Source organism: Nymphaea colorata, chromosome 5 (genome assembly GCF_008831285.2).
Source record: "Nymphaea colorata isolate Beijing-Zhang1983 chromosome 5, ASM883128v2, whole genome shotgun sequence".
NCBI lineage: Eukaryota > Viridiplantae > Streptophyta > Magnoliopsida > Nymphaeales > Nymphaeaceae > Nymphaea > Nymphaea colorata.
The window spans coordinates 10,421,033-10,442,100 of NC_045142.1; the positions used below are offsets into that span (position 1 = coordinate 10,421,033).

At 36.3% G+C, this 21,068-nt stretch overlaps 2 protein-coding genes across 5 annotated transcripts; both read left to right on the forward strand.

The window, feature by feature from the left end:
- The first annotated feature begins 329 nt into the window (after nt 1–329).
- LOC116254691 (uncharacterized) lies at nt 330–11,275 on the forward strand. 4 transcript variants are annotated; one of them, XM_050077985.1, is made up of 10 exons: nt 330–451; nt 573–3,420; nt 3,514–3,636; nt 4,441–4,506; nt 4,891–5,041; nt 5,186–5,286; nt 9,969–10,013; nt 10,098–10,391; nt 10,572–10,674; nt 10,986–11,275. In XM_050077985.1, the coding sequence occupies exons 2-10, from the start codon at nt 3,403–3,405 to the stop codon at nt 11,066–11,068; spliced, it is 984 nt and encodes a 327-aa protein (XP_049933942.1). In that variant the 5' UTR covers nt 330–451; nt 573–3,402; the 3' UTR covers nt 11,069–11,275. The 4 variants fall into 4 exon arrangements, with proteins under 4 accessions (XP_049933942.1, XP_049933943.1, XP_031486092.1 ...); XM_050077986.1 differs by having other exon boundaries at nt 333–1,024; nt 3,336–3,420; XM_031630232.2 differs by having other exon boundaries at nt 333–3,420.
- Nucleotides 11,276–19,393: 8,118 nt separating this feature from the next.
- LOC116254835 (uncharacterized) lies at nt 19,394–20,646 on the forward strand. The gene has a single exon (XM_031630439.2). The coding sequence runs from the start codon at nt 19,890–19,892 to the stop codon at nt 20,232–20,234; it is 345 nt and encodes a 114-aa protein (XP_031486299.1). The 5' UTR covers nt 19,394–19,889; the 3' UTR covers nt 20,235–20,646.
- The last annotated feature ends 422 nt before the right edge of the window (nt 20,647–21,068 follow it).

Below are 21,068 nucleotides of genomic sequence, written 5' to 3' on the forward strand. Positions count from 1 at the left end.
TTTTTTTTTCTCTTTTAAAATCCACCAATTCTAAGCTGGGGAAGATGGTTGTGAAGCATAAAAAAGACATCTTCATTGATGTGAAAAAAAATGCATCGATGATGGTTTTGAAAAACGTTACTGAAGGTAGATTTTCATGGCCTTCCATAGGAAACATTAAAACGTTTTCAAGTAAACGTCCCTACATTTGTGGGCTTTTAGAGGGCGTTTGGTTCAAGGAACATACTGTTCCAAATGTTGCTCAACAAACACTAAACAATAGACCGCTTAGGACAAAAAGTTCCGTGCTTGACAAAGGGTGATAAAATTTTCCAGAATCCACCAAATCCGGACTGAATTGAAGGTTTTCTGCAGGAAAGAGTTTGGCTCCAACGTCTGCCCTCATTGTCGACGCGGTACCATCGACCATAGCCAGGTGCTCTTTCACAACTGAGCCCGTCTGCGTTGCTAGGTAAGCGTCGTTGGTTCAGTTGAGTCACGCCGGCTATGGTCGTCTACTGGCGCCGAAGTTCGGCAATAGAATTTCAAGACGTTGATTGTAATGGAGGCTTTCTCTTTCACAATTTGATAAGGCTTCGACGAGTTTGGTGCTACTGTAATCATCTCAAGCCATCATTGTTATGGTATATGACATTCATGGGATGCATTCGGTGGCTGCTAAATTGCTGTCATGGCGACCTGCACGTAATGTGTTTGCTGGAATGCCTCTAAGAGGTTGTAAACCAACTAAGCCAGATACTCGTGGCCCCCGCTCTCGACATGACGCCAGCACTGGTCTATTAGAATGCAAGTGATGCATGTGTAGTCTCGGGCGACCAATCACTGGATTTCTTCTCCTAATTCATGTTAAAGTTGGAAGTACAGTAAGAGCTTCTGATTTAATTTTGAAAATCCCAGAACAGTAAGATTACCTTCTTTTTTCATATATTCATGCTGTAGGGACTAGGAATAAGCTATGTTCAGCGAATGGCTCTGTGATTCTTCTTTTGATTTTCAGTTGGAGGAACGCGACAGTAAGCTGAAGGTTGGTTCTAGAGGGAGTGAAAATTTTGGGGTTGTATATTTTAGGTTGCTTGTATTTGTAGAGATAGAAAGAGCAAGAAAGAGAGTACTTTTGTTGGCTTAGATGTTTTTTGAAAAATTTTATTATTTTTTTCATTATATGTTGATTTTAAGTCTCTCATGTGTAGAGAGAAAACGAAAGAGAGAGTGAATATTTTTATTTTTTTTATATCTTTAATATGCTTTCAAAAATATTTTTTCTTTGTCATATGTGACTTTTTTTATTGGGAGAAAGGAATAGTATTTTTATTAGTTCATATACTTTTCATTTGTTTTATCATGCGTTTTAGAGAGAGAGAGAGAGGGAGATAAAGATAGAAAAATGCAAAACACATGTTAAACTTGTTCATACTAGAGAAGATAATTTGAAAATTTTGCATTTATAAACAAACGTTGGACATAATTACAACATATAGACAATGACTCTTTGTTCACACTAGTTCTAAGGAGAAGTGTTTTAAGAACAGTTGTTCATGCAACCAAATGATATTTTCATGATGGTTCTTGAAAAATGTCACTAAAAGTCAACCTTTACAGACTTTGAAAAATCATTAAAGTTCCCCAGTTTTGTAGAAAATGCCACAAGTAATAGTGTTTCTACTAACGTGTTGCGAAACATTAACAAAAATATCAGCGACATTGTCTAACTGATGTTTCGCGGAAATATCATTAAAAATTTTGTTGATGATTTTGTTATCTTTACTGACATTATTTTTTCGTCAGTGAAATCCATATTTTGCATGAAAAAAAGGAAGAGAGAGAGAGAAAAGAAGTGAGAGTGAGAGAAGAAAAAAAACCCACAACATACATGAGAAAAGAGGTATAGGCTGGGGTTGTTAATGAATAGTGGGGGCATTTTCACATATGTCTCTGTTGGAGGGATTTTGGGTGAGACTTTGAAAAATGTAGTTAGCTATAGTGCTCCACTGCCGAGCTCCCAGTGAGTCGGGGAGACCCACCGCTCCGTAGAAAGTCAAAGCTTCCATGCAACCTTTTGTCTTTCTAAGGTACATAGTCTTCTTTTAGTATCTTGAGGTGTTGTCGTTAATGTGCTTCAACTTGCACATCAATGACCCTTCTTCAAGAGAGTGGATACCCCTGACACTGAAATGAAGACTAACCACTAAAGAGATATTAAAATTAAAGTGCTGTGTGAAAGCGATAGATAAATTGCTTTGAATTTTGCATGAAAATGATTGTGCAAAACCCATATTATTTCTTTGGGGAAACAACATAAACTCTTTTTCTAGTTTTTCCTGTCCCATTCATGCTCTCAATCATCTAGCATTTCATTTACCAAAGAGGCACGGTGCTTGCTCGACCTTGAAAAATCTGGAAATAAGATTTGGTTTTCATTTTTCTTGGATTTAGATTTATCTTTATAAAGTACTCAAAGAAAACACGACCAAAGAAAACTGCCACTGAGACAGGAGTTCAGTTAGAGGTTTGAGACAGCTACCTGCAGGTCTTGTTCATGTTAGGTTTGTGAACAAGCTCAAGCCCATCAACTCTAGCCCTGCTCTGTTTATATCTCGCTTGGCTCGAGCTCAGCTCAAGCTTGAGTTCAGACCCGAGCTCAACAAGGTTAGAGTTCAAGCTCGATTTGTTTAACTCGTTTACTTCACATGCACAATACTTTATTTGGGGGTATAAAATGAACAAACTTGTTTAAGCTCATTTAACAAATATTTTTATAACTGATTACATAAACTTCAGTTGAAATGAGTTGAGTTCCTGTAACTAAAACTTGGCTTGGTTAAATAAACAAGTCATTATAATTGGAGCTACTCTAAAACCTTAAATTTATAGTTGGATGTAGGTGGACTTGGGTCAACTTATACGGGGCAGCCCTATAAGATGTGAGTCACTGCCCCCCTATAAGACGTGAGTCACTGCCTCATGAACCTTGGTGGACTTGATTGTTAACTATATATTTAGAACCTTGGTGACTTAGATTGTTAACTATATATTTAGTGCTCAATCAAAAAACCTTTTTTTAGCTTTGTTGCCCTTAGGACATTTGAAACTCATTATATATAAAAAACATGTTTTTTTTACTTCGATTCTTAAATGGTTGATTGTAAAGAACGCATGCTTTTGGTTTGTTTTGTTAAGCATAGGTCCAGAATATGCGCTTTTGCGAGAAAAGATTATTGTACTCCTAATAGTTATTTTTGCAAATTTGCAATACAAAAAAAAAAAAAGCTGATGAGCTGAGCGCAGCCAATGTGCAAAATGTGTGAAACGAGACATTTTTGTGAAATGGTTCACAGGGCAAGGCTCTTTTGCCGAAAGCCCTTTCTCTTCTCGTCGCGAAAGAGACTGCAGCTCTGAAGCGCCATGGCGAGGACCCCCGAGGTTTTGATTCTGGAATCCCCTTCTCTCTCTCCCTCTCTCTCTCTCTCGGTCTCTTGCTCTCTGTCTGATTCCCACTTTGTTGGATTGATGTAGGAGGCCGCCATGTCGTTTACTTTTTTCACCAGAAGCCTCTCTGGCCCTGGTTCAAGCTTCCCCGAGCCTTCCGATAAGCCTTCTCATCCTCTCCCACCATGCCTCGAAGTTCCATTTTCTGAGGTAAATTGGGCATGTGTTGATCGTGTACATCATGGTTTGGTTACTTGAGTTTTTTTGGTTGTGGGTGACTGAGACGGCTTCAGTTTGACAATGACAACAATGCTTTTTATGTTCGTTGTGGTCTGCAAAAATTGCGTGGTTTACCCAAAATTCCGATTCTCGGCGTCTAACTAGAGTTCGATGAAGTGGATTCTCGCAGAAGTTTCTTACCAATTGAATGTCATTCACAGTGTACATTCTGTCCTTAGTAGGTGCAAGGTCTCCTCCATGGACACTCTTCTTAGTCGAAAGGCGCAGGAAGAGATATATTTGGTAGTGAATTCCGTAATAATATTCAAAGATGCGATTGGAATAAATGGGTCAGCACCGAGCGCAATCTTTTGGATCCTGTAAGATATACGTTCTCTCACTGTAGGTTATACTAAAGGAGGTTTCGCAGATATACTAAGGGTAGCTACAAATCTTGAAATTTGATGCGTTTATTAACATGGCCTTCTTACAGTTTTGCTAGAGGATATTCGTTTCGACATAATTAATCACCGGCCACCGATAGAATGCATTGGAGTAACTAAAAAACTTGGTCCACATTAGATTAATATAAACTGATGAAGGAGTTTCTAATTTTGATTTCCATGTACTTAAGTTTCTAGTGGACACGACATGTGGTGATTGGCTTCGGAATCCACGACCTTTACCTTACGTCCACGTCCTTTCCTGCAAGAAAAAATAAAATGACCTGCATTTTTGTCATGTTATCACGGTCGAACCACAAAGTTGGAGCTGATTGCTTGATTTGGTGCACAGGATAACACTTCCATAAAGCATACGGTGGAGTCTATTCATTTAACTGGAGATTTGACGTTGATCAAGGTATGATTTTCCAATAATCAGTTGAAAAAATAGTTCATGTTGGTACAATTGCAACCCCATTTTTTTAGTACGTGATGCCTATTTGAGTGAATTATTTGTGCTACTTTTTCAGTAGCGGAGAAACCAACTTTGGGGTAGGGCCTGGCCTCGCTAGTTTAACCTGCTGTACCTGTTGTCGCTCCCCAACAGTGTAAAACCCTCTGGAAGCATCTGATAAACCGTTTGTGCTTTTACTGCTGAAGATCTTCGTTCTGGTTATGCTACATGATAACATGCATTTTGCTTTTATCATCTTTGAAGTTTGGAGTGCATTGAAAGAGAGATTCAACACCTTATAGATTCAAGAAGAAGATGAATTCATAGAAGTGTTTTTGTTTTTCCCAGGGTGACAAGGAGCGTGACTTTACTACGTTGGCCAAAGAAAGTGGAATGTCTAATCTTATCCTTTTTTTTTTCCTTTTTGAGCAGTGTAGGGTAAGCACTGCTGATGTCTTTGGTCTAGCCAACTCAGATTTGGTCGCTGGCAAATATGAAGGTTTGATTCTGTACTCATTTTTATATTTGAGCCATGCGATCATGTGGTCTTTTCCTTTTTCAATCAATCTATACCTTCATATGGAGTATGATGGGCCATTTATTACTTAAATCAGAAAAATATTACTGTGTTCTTCTTACACAGGAGGGCTTAAGCTATGGGAAGGTTCACTTGATCTGGTTAAAACCTTGCACATACATGTTGAAGATGGCAGTTTACTGCTCTGTGGAAAGAGAGTATTAGAGGTGCGCTGTCTGCACTAAGGTGATATGCAATTTTTTTATGGTCTCCTCCATGTTCTTTCTCCTGCTGGATCCTTTGAGACAAGGGAAAATAAAAAAATAACAAAAGTGAAAATAGGTAGTTGCTTTTCCTGGTCAAAAATTTATTCTAGTTGCATAATCCATTTACTTTTTATATAAAAAGCTTATATAATGTTACTCATTATAGATTTTTGTTTTGCCCCAAATGTGTGTCCGTAATATTTCAATGAGTCAAAATCGATGTCAAATGTCTTCCTTGGGATGGGGACATCTTTTTTGTTTGTTGAGTGTGTGCTCCCATGCCACTTGATGATGCATTCATGTTCTAAATTCTGTAGCATTCACATCTGAATATCTGATATGAACTTGAAATCATAAGTCTTGATGTAGTTACTAGTATTAATTCTCCATATTACCACTGGCATGCTGCATGGAAGTTAGAAATGTGGCAAGAAATGCAATAGAATTGAACTTGAGCTTTGGTATTGATAGCCTCAGGAAGGTGGTGTGGCTCCTGGATTGTATCATTTGTAATCCTTAATTGTTTTGGTGTTTTTTTTTATTAAGAAAAACATACAGTTTTACATGGCATAAGTTGGTAGGCCATCCATTTCTTTTTATTTTGATTAGTTGATTGGATAAATCAAAATTTTTTGTAGTTCACTTTATAATTCGATTAATTTTTCAGTGTGCTTGTTTGATATAATTGAAAAAATTGTTTGGATAACAAAAAGCTTATTTGAAATACGAATTTTGAGTCCATTACTAAAATATATGTCATGGATTATTATTCTTATATAATTAAGCTTTTTTCTTCATATTACTTTATATTAAGATTGTTCAAAAACGGTAGTTTTGTATTTTCATTAAACATGCTTTTACAGTATTGATTTTTCATTTTTAATTAGCTAAAATTTTGTGGACAAATGCTAGAGGTTTTGAGGTTTGATATAGTTATAGCAAGATTCAAATACGATAAAATCTGACTACAGGTTGGGGCCATCAAAGTGAGAGTGTCAAAAGGCCTGGTTTAGCCAAGAACCAACTTTTGCCAGCTATTGGATAATGGAGAAACAAGAAAGTCCAACTAATGTTTTTGCCAATGAATGGGGTCAGACCATTACACGGAGATGGTGATGGTGATGGTGATGGTTTATGAATGTCTGTAACAGACCTGCGTCCGTTCCACAATTTAGTTAAAAGCCAAGATATTTCAATGCAAGAAAACCAACTGATGGAAAGAATAATATAAGCATGGTGCTTTCTATGATAGGTTCAATCCAATTCGTGTGGATTTAGTGTGTATTTTGGTTCTCAATCTTTATATAAGTTTTATGTTCACTTAACATCATAAACTTAATATGGTACTTTTGTCTAAAGCTTTTGCTAAAACAATCCAACATTTTACCAAGCTGGAGTTTCAAAACCCATAGATATATCTAATCCAACATTTTAGAACATGGTCATGGGTTTGGTTTCAGATATCTTGATCTGAATTGAGTATTAGCTCATGGCTTCAGATTCAGATATATTAAAATCCGATTGAATATTAGCTCACAACTCAGATATCTTGAATCAGATAAGATATTAGCTCATGGCTTCAGATTCAGATATATTAAAATCCGATTGAATATTAGCTCACAACTCAGATATCTTGAATCAGATAAGATATTAGCTCATGGCTTCAGATTCCATTATCTATGTTAAGTTGCTTATAAATTTATACTCTGATCGGGTATTTACTTAAAACCGAGTCCAAATCTGAACCTGATCGGACATCAACACTAAATCTAAAACCAATCCGAATTCTTAATTGACATTATATATCCAATTTCTTTTGAAGCAAGTCTGTGGGATATCCGGTCCAAACCTGATCCATTGACATCCCTACCTAGGCTCCCATGCTTGGTGATCTCTTAGGCTAGCTGTTCCTAGGCAGCTTGCCATGCATTAGTTACAGCCGCTGTTTCAAAATGAATGTTTTATTTTTGTGTTATTTTAAGTTTAACTTGCATATATATGTACAGCTTCTTAATATTTTTCTTGTTAGTTAGAATCATAGCCACAAATATCACAATATTTTTGAAAATATTGCAATATTAAGAAAAAAATAAAGAAAATGATAAAAACCGGAAAATATCATGATATGTTAAAAAAATGTTAATTTATGATGATTTTAGCACGATTTTATTGCGATTTTATCACAAATTTTTCATCTATTTTTATTTCATTTTCTGTTTTTATTTTTTCCAACTTTTGTTTCATTGTTTTGTGTCTTGTTTTAGGTATTTAACATGACCTCTTAAATGCAATACAATACTTTTTTTTTCGTTTCTTGTATTTTTACCTTACATTTTGATTTTTTTTTTAAAACTCTGAGATTTTCCCAAAAAAACAACTTTGCCGATAAATAGCAAGAAACACCTTTCTAATAAAAACCCAAGAATGATATTTGTGGCTATGGTAAGAATTATAATAGAAGTCAATTTTATTGCAAGCAATGTTAACATGAACTATGATCATATTGGGGACTTACATTCCCATTTTCTTCTAATTAGATTAATAATTTTAGGTCTTCCTTTAGGATTTTAATTTTAGAAATTAAAAATTAGAGATTTAACGGTTGGGATTTAGGAAATGGTAAGACTTAACTGAAAACATTGATATTTATTTTGTATGTTTTTTTATGCTATATAACTTGTAAATTTATTCATTTATTTTTCGTTAAATTTTGATTTTCAAACATTTATTTATGTCTATTATTATGTTATGAAACATTTACTCTGTCTGCGTTGTCGTGCGTTTTAATTGTTTTATTGTTACAAGCTGATAGTCATAAGATTTCTATTGAAAAATGCTTCAGTTTCCTTGTCAATTTTCACATGTATTATTGCATTTTATTTGTTTCTCTTTTTGGGGTGGTCCACATAATACCCCTAGTCAAGTGTAGGCTGTAGGGTGTAGGCTCATCTAGCTGCACAGGTACACTTGATGCTTTTGACAGCGTGTGTCTGCATTTCATTTGCATTATTCTATATTATTTTGACAATCATTATGTGGCTATGTAACTGTGTACTTTTTGTATATTTGACTATGTATAATACATTTAGTGTTACATTTTATTAGTTTCTTCATTTTTCCTTTTTTACTGCTTAAGCCTTAAAGCACCTAGTCCAGCCTAGGCATGCCTAGGCTTTAGGCTCTACTTGTCGCAATTTTGGGAAGCTGATAGGATGCTCTTTGGATAATAATGAATTACGAGAGCAAAATTCGATGCTTCATTCTTTCTGTCGGCCTTCTCAATGATAGATGCTGTAACACATATTTGTATGTCTAGTTGTCTACAGACAGTGTGGTTCTGTGGGTGGAGTGAGACTTCATGGTCTTGTTGACAATATCTTGAGCTGACGGAGATACTAATGCTTCATTAGCTGGTCCCTTGAGGGGCAGAATTTGCAGGGGAATTCTTCAAGTAGGCTATTTTATGGTAACGTTGATGTTTAATTCAGGATGACCCATCATGGATTAAAAATAAAAGTCCCAGCAGAGTTGGCAACATAACCTGAATTTATTTTGCATAAAATGTGGGCATAAACAAGGATATTAGTTTATCAAAGATCAGTATGTGAACAATGCAATCCAGTCTTTATAGCTGTGCATATTCTTTGTTAGTTTAGAATAATGTTTTGGCAATTCAAAAGAACTTGATTATTGATCACTATTCACAAACGTTAGTGGGTTGTAATATCGTTTCCAATTAGATTATGCTGGATTTTATTTTATAGTCAGTGAACCAAGTTTGTCATCTGAGTGGTGCATGTTCACAATGCCTTTCTGGTCGTTAATCAGTGTAAAATCCCATGTAATCTCACCTGCTCATCAAGAATGTTTCCCCATTATTTTGTTTTCATGAAAAAGGGCACACACCACAACTATTGAACAGTTGATCTCTCCTTAAACTTGGAGACTTCAAGTCAATTCACCTAGAGATTTAAGCGCTGCTCATGCAGTCGGAAAAAAATATGAACAAAAATTTGGTGTTAAAACAAGTTTCACTTAATGAGAGGTCACTTTTCCATTTTTGTAACATCTCTTGATAGTAAAGAATCTTCTGTCTGATGGGGAGTGATGCCTTTCAAAGGCTAAGTTGTCTACATTTGAACATGTTTCTGTTTGAGGATTGAGGTGTAGTTGTGATAGGATTTTCTTCATCAACTTCTATAAGAATTCAACTCTTGATACAGCATCCTGTGTGTGGGCATGACTTGCATATATATATATTTTTTAAAAAAGGTGTCTTTGCATGCCTGAGCTTAGTTGCTCCTTGTGTCCTAATTCGTAGCACTTTAGGTGCAGAACAGAAGTATGTCACAGGCAGGATGGGATCTGCCACGCTGCACACAAGACTCAGTTTTTCATTTTAAGTTTCCATCTGCAATGTAGCAGAAGTTGATAATGTTACAGAGTTCTTTCATGTTATGGATGCTGTCTCTTTCTTTCTAATTTCTATTTAAGATGTTTAAAAATTCTTTCCCATTGATATCGTCATTTGCTTGGACAAGAACTTGAACTCCAAGCTTCCTAAAATTTTTATGACTATTATCTAAAATTTGTCAATTGCTGCACATGATTCAAGTTGCTACTTCTTCTTTTGGCTTTATCAGCTTGGATGTGGCCATGGTCTTCCTGGGATCTATGCATGTTTAAAGGTGAGATATCTATGATCAAGTTATCTTCAGGATAATATAGCTTCATTTGGTGATGGGACTGGTTCTTATATTTCTGAAAATCAGGGTGCAGCTGCAGTTCATTTTCAGGATTTCAATGTTGAAGTTCTTCGTTGTCTCACTGTGTCTAATGTTAAAGCAAATCTTCAGAAGCACCTACCAGAGACTGCAAATGATGTGTGCATGCCAGAAGTTCGGTTTTTTGCTGGTGATTGGACTGAAGTTTATCAGCTGTTTGGCTGTGGAAATGATTCAAACTTGGTGTCAGACCCAGATTTTGGTTACTACGATATAATTCTAATGGCAGAAACTGTCTACTCACTTTCATCTCTTCAAAGTCTATATGAGCTTATAAAGAAGGTAATGTCTTTGTCTGGCTATATGACAATCTTTTTCACTGATGATCTCTTTGTCCCTCCTAAAATTATTACCAATTGGGGGTGTTCTTATGAAAGAAAGTAGGCCTGTGGTCTCGTTATGAATATTTTGTACGTCTACTTAAATCCAGTCCTAAGGGTAGGTTTTTCCTATTGGTTGCAGAGTCTTCGACGACCCAATGGTATTGTGTACCTTGCAGCGAAGAAATATTACTTTGGAGTAGGTGGAGGAACCAGAGACTTCCGATCAATTGTAGAAAATGATGGTGATTTCTAGTTCTATGGCCTCAGAATCTCAGTTCTTATTTTGTTTACTATATTTTAGTAAGCCCTATCTTCTCCTCATTTGAAAATAATTAACCAATTGCAACAGTTGCACTATAACCTTTCTCTATGTTGCTACTGGAATACCTTGGTAAGAAGCTGCTGCTTGGTGCAATATATGATGCATTATTCAGTATTTTAAGCATTTAGAAGCAATTTGATGGAATAAAATTTCAAAGTGGAATTTTTTACAATCTTGCATATCTTGTATTTCTTTCTTATACATTTATTGATTGTGGAATGTTGTCTGTAGGAATCTTGGAATCCTTCTTGGTTGCAGAATTTGCCGATGGTGCATCAAATATGCGAGAACTGTGGAAGTTTTCATTTAAGTAGGTGTTGGTTTTGCAGAGCGAAGTTCTATCTGCACTTTAGTCAATTTAATGTTTCTTTCAATTGTTGCATAGTGAAAAGGGATACCTCCAAGGAACTGATAAATATTTTTCAAGTTGGATGTGTTGTCTATAGCAATGTAAACTTATTTATGGATTTATCCTTTTGTCTCCTTGGAGAAAAGAAATGAAAGCCATGCTTTTTGGTAAATGCTGAGTTAAAAGTATATTATTAATGCATTTTATTGGCATGTGAGTGTTTCTGTCAAGCAGTAGGACAATCTTTTGGGTATGTTAACAGCTGAGTAACTTTTCGTACAGGTAGAGCCATAGGTTACCCTGTTATTATTATTGTTGTTGTTATTTGGAAAGCTAGGGTTTGGCTGGTTATGAAAAGCAAGCAATGAAGTTACAGATTGGGTTTACAGCTATATGGCAGTTGGGCCTTCAATCTGATTGTTTCTCCTTCCACTGCCTATTGATTTTGATCAGAAGGCATCCAAGCCAATTCACCAGCCAAAAGATGATACTTTTATCAAAATTATATTGTTGAATAGTGAACAGGGACATTTCTAATAAACTTATCGATATTTTGCCAGTTCAATGGTTTGACTAACAGAGCAATATAAACTGATTCATGGATTTATCCTTTTGTCTCCATGGAGAAAAATAAATGAAAGCCTTGTTTTTTAGTACGAGATGAGATAAAAGTATATCATTAGTGCATTTCCATTAGCGTGTGTGTTTCTGCCAACCAGTAGGCCAATCTTTTGGATATCTTAACAGCTCAATAATTTTTTTTTACAAGAAAATTCATAGGTTACCCTGTTATTATTTATTTATTTTTATTATTGTTATTATTATTCTTGGGAATAGAAAGCTAGAGTTTGGCTGGTTACTCCAGACGAAATGAAAGCAAAGAAGCTACAGATTAGATTTACAGCTATAGTGGGGCCTCCAATCTGATAGTTTCTCCTTCCACTGCCCATTGTTTCGATCTGAAGCCATTGAAGCAAACTGACAAGCCAAAAAATGATATTGTTATAAAAAAATTTACAGTTATGCTCTGAAATTTGTATAGAATCTGGTTCAGTACAGGATACCTATGGATGACATTCATATTCCCTGGACTTCTTAGCTGATGATGTAAATGTAACGACATTTATAATCCCTGGAATTCTTCTCAGCTTGAGGCAAAACGTATATTATCACGGCATTTCCATTGGCATGTAATTGTTTCTGTCAACCAGTAGTTCAATTTTTGGGTAGATTAACATATCAATGACTTTTTGCACAGATAGATCTATAGGTCACCCTGTTATTATTATTTATTACTTCGAATGAAAAACTGGGGTTTGGCTTGTTATTCCTAAAGAAAAGAAAGAAAATTAGTTACAGATTGTGCTTACAGCTATATCAGATATTGGGGCCTCCAATCTGATAGTTTTCTCCTTCCGCTACCTATTGCTTTGGTCCAGTGAGGGAGCCAAAAAAATTTGCTGGAGAGGCACTATTTCAGAAGTTTCTAAATCCTAAGGGGCGCTCATATGAATAAAAAAGCAAATATTTGAAGCTCTAATATTGAGGGCTGGTGTGGCAGCCCACATGTGGCTCCGTCACTGCTTTGATACGAAGCCATTGAGGCCAACTGACAAGCTCAAAGATGATTTCTATCAACAAAATTTACAGTTGTGCTATGAAATCTGTTCATAATTTACATTAAGGGATTGTTTGACAGCGTTGAATTTTGATTCTAAAATTAAAATTATAAAAACAAAATTCTACCTCAAACTGAAATTGAAATGAAAAATTCAGTTCTAGTTTCCTTTGTGTTTGATAGTTTGGAATTTTGATTCCAGAATTGAAAATGGGCCATTTGATAAAACATGAATTAAAATTCTAGAGTTGGTGAAGTAAAACCATCATGGCATATGCTTTAAAGAGACAAAAAAATCTAAAATTCTGGAATCATAATTCTACCCACTAGGATAAAGTTACAATTCTGAAATTTTGGTTCGAGAATGGACAAAACCTCTTCATGACGATTTTACAACAATATTGGTATTCGACTCAATGTGATCCAAGATAGCTGCGTATGCACACCACTCTGTGTGAAGCTGCCTTGGACACATTACTGTACCAATCTTTAGTTCCAACATTTTTGAAACATTACTGGGTTGGTGATTGTAATTTGTGCATGCTTTTTTTATTCCAAAAACAATGATGGGGATGCCACATGCAATCTTAGCTTTATGAATTATGCATGCTTCACTAGTTTAGCATTGTCTAGCCTGCAACTTCCTGGTTTTACATATGGGATGAGCACATAAGCTTTTTACCTGTGTGGTTGTGCTACCACCAATATTGGCAATTTTGGAGTCGCATACGTTGCTGGCGGACTTGCATTCATTGTAGAATTACAGTAGACTCTGGAAAATTAGTTAGAATGAACTCTTTTTAAGTTTCATGCAGCAAACTGCCTCTCAGGGGAATGGACTACTCGGTGGTTGTGAGCATTGACTTGTAGTTTCCGGAGCTTTTGCCGTGGTTCTTGTTCAAGTTTGCATAGTAAACGCCTGGGAGAAATTAGTTCTCAATAAAGAAAATGAACCACTCTGAGATCAGTCATGTTCGGCTCAGAAACAGAAAGGACGAGCTCATGAAACAAGGCCCGCAAACCAACGTGAAAATGTATTTGGCATGGTCTCATGATAGTTCAGTTATAGTTTTAAATGATGTTGAAGCAATTTTTCCCTTTTTTCTTCCCCAAATAATGGTTTGGTGTTCGAATTCTATGGCTCATTGCGGTTGTCAAAGGTTTTGGCTTGAGAATCAATGTATCCATTCTACTAATTATTGAGCCAGTTTGAGATCCTTAGGGAGCTTTACGGGTTACATTCTACTGATTGCAGCTAATTTACTTCTGTTGGCCACAAGAATAATCTGATATTAGACACTCAATATTAGACATAAGCGGCATGTGTTATTGGGGAGTAAAAGGACACACATGCGGCACACACTAACGGGTGTGAACATATGTCAGGTTGGTCTTATTTGATTGCATCTGATTAGGACTTGAAGGTGACTGCAACCTACATGGATCCACATTATTGTTTTCTTTTAAGTGTAAATTCAGGAAGAAGATCGAAATCTCACTAATCATCGTTCACGGATTCAGGAAAAGTTCTTATAGATATGATAGATGAGGCAAATTATGCGGGCTTAAGTGTGGTTTTCTCCACCCAATTGGAATATGAGACGTGTTAGCGAGTTGTGATAGTGATGGGTGGGGCAAGGCAGAATATAACTGAAACTCAAGAACAACCATTGGTGATTCAATGAGAGGTCGAAACCTTTCCCCCATCCCTGTTGTCTAGGGGTGTTTTGGGACCAGAGTGTGATCTTACGATTACACCCGTCAATTGGAATGTAGTGTTTGTTAGTGCAGTACAAAATAATAGCACCCACGGAAATTGAACTGGCGACTGGATTTTGACTGACCTGCCAGTGCAACCCCCATTGTACTGGTTTAGGATATTCTAAGATCATAATTTTACATTTTCTATCCAAATCTAACACAAATGTAGTTTCGCATGCAATTAGCTAATGCCCAAGTAATCTCTGTCATAATTGCTATATCTTACCTTATTTGACCTGTTTATACCATAGCAGATAAGAGCTATAGTCACAAAAACACAATTTTTTGAAAAAAATATGAAAAAATGGGATACATTAAATGACCATTTAAAACTTAAAAAATGCATTTTTAAAAAAAAATTTTAAAAACAAAAAAACACTTTAAAAACGTGTTTTTTTTCACTTTTTTAATTTTTTTAATGCCAAACATTTTTTTATTTATTGCAAATCTACTTATCTTTTGATGTTTGTGTTATTAGTTTTTCACTTATTTTATTTCTTCCTATTTTTAATTTTTTAAAATTTAGTTACTTTTTCTATTTTTTTCAAGCTCACTGTGTTATACCTGAGAAAAACTTTGGCATTTAAAACTCTAAGACATTATTGGTGACTATGATAGAAGGTAACAGCAGGCAACTAAAAGAATCAGATGTGTATCTTGTCATTAGGTTGTTGCAGCCTCAGTTAGCGAGCAACCCAAGCTTGTGCCATCTTAAGGAAGCTTGCTTGTTAAAAGAAGTTTCAACTTTGAATTACTTATTTGAATAAAAGGATCACAAAATGAGCTAAGTTTGAATACTAAGCCAATCACATCAGGAACATGGAAGAGCAAATGGCCGGGTTGGCTCTTTGTTCCTCCATATCTTAATGTATTTTTGGAGAAGTCTTGGATTGAATTGATTTTGAACCAGTGCAGACATATGGCCAATGAATCACGATCTCATTAACCACCTAGACATCAATCAAGAAAGTATATATAGTTGGCATGAATCAATTGCTGGATTCTTGATAATTGATGGTTAATATTTTTTTTTGTTTAATAGCGACAAAAAACATGCATTATTAAAAGAAACACACGTTTAAAACGTTAAAATTTGGTCAGGCGAATAAAAAATGAAAAACAAGTCTTTTCCCGGGTTTTTGCATTTTTTCATGTTTTTACATTTTTTGTGCATTTTTGCTGTTTTTAGTCATCAAATTTTTTATTTTTTATGTTTTATTCTTAATATTTTAGCCACTTTTCTTTTCCTCGCTGAAAGATGAATTGTTTTAAAATTATTCAATTTTTTTTTCTTTTCCAGCTAGAAACAACTTTGCCGTTTTATACCATACAAAAACTTGCCGTTTAAAATCTGAAAACAATACTCATTGGGAGAAGTCAAAACCCTCATATTATGAGTAGTATTTGGAATTGCCAATGTCAATGTCATTGTATAATACAAGCAGCCATTCATGATGTTGTGATGTGCATTATTAATGAAATACAATTTCCTTCTTGTTCAGTTATAAACCATTCATATATATATGTATATATATATATATATATGCAAGATCACTTGAAAAGGTTAAAGCATGATTTACATAAATATAACTGAAAGTTCAACCTGAATGAGCCAAGAGAACCAAATGCCAAAATTTTCAGCTCAGCTTATTATAACATTTTAATAGCTAAGAATCAGCTGTATGCAGCTCAACTTATCAGAAACATGTGTTTGTCAATAATGAGCTCAAAACTGTCTTGATTCAATATAATGAACTAATCTCTCCAGTCCCAACTGCAAAATAAGTTGCCCTTCGAACATTAAATAACATTTAAGAAGACCTACTCTTGCCCATTCAAGGAGACTCATTATTTCTCTTTTCAGATAGCCAAGCTGGGCTTTTGCATGTTCTGCAGAAATAATTCACTATATAAACATCTGGCCAAATTGATAAGCATTTACAGCCATGTTTTCTTGCTGTGCCTCATCAGAAAAGCATAAAAAACCAATCAACAGAGAGAGAGAGAGAGAGAGAGAGAGAGAGATTGTTAAGTGGAACAGTTATATTGGACAGTTAACTACTGTAACTACTCTTTGACAGTGCAGATAAGAAAAAAGGGAAAAGGGTGCCCCATAGTCAAGGTAAGCCTAGTTAATTCACAGATTTGGTGCCCTAATGCTGCAGAGAGCCAAATATTCTTTACACATTCATTATTGACATTTACTTCCCTTCTTTTGAAGTCAATGCGCCCCTTCAATTTGATATGCCAACATTGATGGGGACTCACCAGATATATATATATATATATATATATATAGTCACAAGGAATTTGGCCGTCCTTGCTTTTGCCAGTTCAAAAGAATTGGCAGAAAAGGGCACTTTAAATTTTCCTTTCTTTTTGTCAGATTCACTTATTTGTTCTAACTAATGGGTAGTTAGGTGTTACGTAGACAGTCATACCTGGTGACCCTCTTCCCTAGTCCTGCACATGAGCTGAGGATCAGCCTGCCCGTTCAAGCTTGACCCATTTGGGCAAGTGGGTTCGAGCTTTACTCGGTCTTGACTTATTTATGTACCGCGAAGCTCGAGCCGAGACTAGATTAAGATGTATGAGACAAACTTATGAGACAAACTCAGACTCATACTTTCTCTTTTGGAAAGAGAGATAGAAAGAGAAAGAGAGAGCCATGGCCCTCCTTCAAAAATCATCTAAAAATCGCAGATTAAGAGGAGCTCATGAACTTTCCCAGCAATAACAAATGACAGCTTAACTTTTCAAACACTTTAAGCAGGTCCCTAACTTTTCCATGAAATCCATTAAAAGCTACAATTACTCCAATCAGATTCTTTATTAAGACATTTCACCTGTGACGGTTTGAAAGTTAAGTGTCTGTTTGATGTCTATGAAAAGTTGCACCGATTTGTAATTCACTCTTTAATCTGTTGGGCAGCTCTTTGTAATTTTTTCATGGGAAGCTAAGTCATATTAAATCAGGCTTAGTAGAGCTGATCCCCCCAAAATTTTGTTATTTACTTCCTAAATTTTTTAGTCAACGATTATTTTAACGAACTAAAACGCCATCTGATGATTAATTATTTTTATGAAATTAAAGAGGGCATTTGATTGGAAAATAACGCCATCTCATTTAAAAAAAATAGAACTGCTCTTATAATGTCAAAATTATGAGAGTAGATAACCAATTTTTTTTACAAAAAATAACCTGAACTAAAATATGATTTATATTAAATTTGTGTTTGTCAGCACGTTACCATGTTTGGATTTTGTTTAAAACAATTTCCAAAACAAATTTAAGTGGTCTGATTTTTTGTCTCTTGCTCAAGTGGTTTGACATCTAGCATTATATATATATATATATATATAAACAAATTATTTTTTATTTTTTCTATAAATTTTGCATATGTTTTAAATAAAGTTATCTTTTACACGACTGGTTGTTCGACGTATCCTCAAATACATGCTTGGCTTTCTTTTTTTCCAATATGGACCTCACTTTCACTAAGAACTGCAGTTGAACGACCGCATTCTGGAAACAGTTAAAAGATTATGCTTTGGTGTGGATGTGTGATTTAGATCTGATATCTGGCCAAACTGCTTTGAAAAATTCACGTGAAAAAAAAAAAAGATTAAGAGATACGATCAGATTCATATTCCAAAATTGACATCTGATCAGATTGGGATTTAATTAAACATGCAACTGGATTTGGATGCACATTCGGATCAGTTATAGTTTCAAATAAATATCATGTATTCATAATATAGTTTGCATTCAGTTTAAAGGTTGGGTTAATATATGTTAATCGAAAAATTTGTGTCAGATATATTTCAAATCCAAATTCGAATGCCAAGATATAATCATTGCAAAGACAGACATAACAAAGATTCTATCTGCCGATTTTTTACTATTGCACGGATAATTGTCCTTTGAATTGAAAAGTATTTTTCACTTTTTACACCCAACTGGTACATTGGGTAGCTGTCAATTTGGAACGTTCAACCAGTCGGGCTCCACTCGAATCCACTTGAACTCGCTGAGTTGTGTTTGATTCGAACTCGACTTATAAGTTAAACTAATTGAGTTCAAGCTTAATTAATAAGTTTAGTTTGTAAACAAGTTGAGTTCGAGAACTCGACTCGACTAAACTCGATTAGATTCGTTTAACACTACTACTTATGTTTTGCAATTTTAAAAAGTCAAAATAATTTAAATAAAAACGTGAAAATTTTAAGCATAAAATATAAAATGAGGAACATGAGCTTAAACTAGTCGAGTTGGAGCTAACCTCACGAAAGTCAAGTCAAGCCGACGTATATGTGAGTCAAGTACTCGAGTTTGAGCTGGTGAAGTTCGAGCTCGGCTCGCTTGTTGCACATCCTTATATCAATAAAAAAACTTAATTTTAAAAAATTATAAGAACATACTCAATTTGATGAATATTACAGGCATGATTTTGTATTGATTTCTTTTAATTAACATCTTCAATTACATAAGAAGCAATTGGAATCAAAATTTAATTGCGTTAGTTTCTTTACATCCATTTTTGTCCTCATTGGGGTATTTTGGTCATTTCCTTATTAAACATGTTGAGCAAATCATAGAAAATAGCTCGGTTTCAGATGATATACATGTCATAGATTAATATGTGTACATTGCACGCATGCATGGCTCATCATACATAGAGATGATGACGCATACATAATCCTACTGCCAAATCCCATGTTAACCGCATGCAAGCACGCTGGAGATCATGTAGGTACATCATGATGATGGATGAGTGGATGTGATGATGAAGATGATGATGACGACGACGACAACAACATCATTCAATGAAGGAGATGGCCATGAGAACCGGAAGTGGAACGAGAACAAGGTGAGCGTGACTCCCCAAACGCTGCCTGTAACTTGTCTTCTACGTGTTCTTCTCTCTCTCTTTTCGTGAATATATAAGGAGAGAAGAGGAAGTGAGCGTATAAGGCTCCCCAGTCTCGATACTCAAAATTTTCTGAGAAATCAAAGAGAGTACCGCCTTCCCTTCTTACTTGTTTCAGATGCAGAGATGAATCCTATATGAATTTCTCTGTCTCCCTCTCTCTTCTGCCCACAATGGGGAACCGTTCCTTCCTCTCCCTCACGTCTCTCCCTTACCGTTCCTTCTCTCTTTTTAACTTCTTCTTCTTCTTCTGATGAGACATCATTCTGAAACTTAGCTAACGTATCTCCCTTTGACCTTTCCTTCACTTGAACTTCATCGTCTTCTGCAGAGACATCATTCTGAAACGTAGCTCCCTTCTCTCCCTTTGGCTTTCCTTCTCTATTTAACTTCTTCTCTGCGACATCATTCAGAAACTCACCTCTCTCTCTCTCTCTTTCTCTTCTCTCTCTGTTTGTGGGGAGAGGGAATTAAGTATGGCGACGGTGGGCAGCCTGTCGATGCCGTTGTTCAGGCCAGACTTCGGCTACTCCGACCAGTACCCATCCTACTCCTCCTACTCCTACTACTCCTGCCCCTACTTCGAGAAGCGGCAAGCCTTCCTCCGAAGCTACCGCTTCTGCCGCAAGCGGGGGACCGTCGAGAGGGTCAAGCTCTCCTTCGCCCGCGCCAAGAAGGTCGTCTGGTCCAAGCTCCGCAGCGCTCGGCGGATCCGCCGCGTCCTTTGGCTCAGGCTCCGGCTCGCCCTCTCCTGCCGCCGGAGGTTCCACCGCCTTCCCCGGCGCTCCTACTACTACCCCTTGTTCTCCTACTGGACATGACGTCGAAAATGGTGCCATTGGCTGGCTGTCCTACTGTAATAGCTTTGACCGCCGCCGGAGATTTTTTTCCGGCGTTCCTAATATTTGTTTGACGTAGACGACAAATGGGTCGATGGTGCTCGTCGCTTCCGTTCTGCTGATCGCCGCGATTGGTATGTCCCCAGATTTCACCTGAACAAGTGCCCATCGACTCGACTTTGGTGGCGTCGCCTCCTATATTTTGGGCCTCTCTTTCTTGGGAAAATGTTTTCCTAGGAAAATATTGTGCAAATGGCCTTTTTGTCTGCCCTTTTTTTTTTGTTTCCTTCTCTGGTGTTTGTTTTGTTGTAGTCCTGCCGCCGGAAACGTCGTCTCCGGCGTGGGGTGATGTATAAAGTTAGTGACAAGAGAATGAAGAATATGATTGCAGTAAGGTTTTCTGGCCGTTTTCCAGATTTCCGCCGGGAATTTCGCCTGGAAAAAGTCAACGGTAGTGTTCTTGGGATGACGAATGTACCGTGCTCTGGTTTTTCAATGGCGCATTTACTTCCTTGCATTTGACTCCATGAACAGCCCTATGGAGTCTAATATGGTGACAGGGGAATCCAAGAAGACTCTGCTCAAGAGGAGTACGATCGGCAGAGATTTCATATGGGGTGTGTGTGAGAAACAAACCATACAAATGATATGATCATAGCAGAGTTTTAAATGAATAGCCAGTCTTAGACATCTGATGTAGACAACAGCCATTATATTATGTATATTTTCACAATTTTGAACATGAAAAGCATGGTTTTCAACAAAAATGACTCTGATGAATGGCTGACACCTATGGAGTTTTAAAAATTGCTGAGG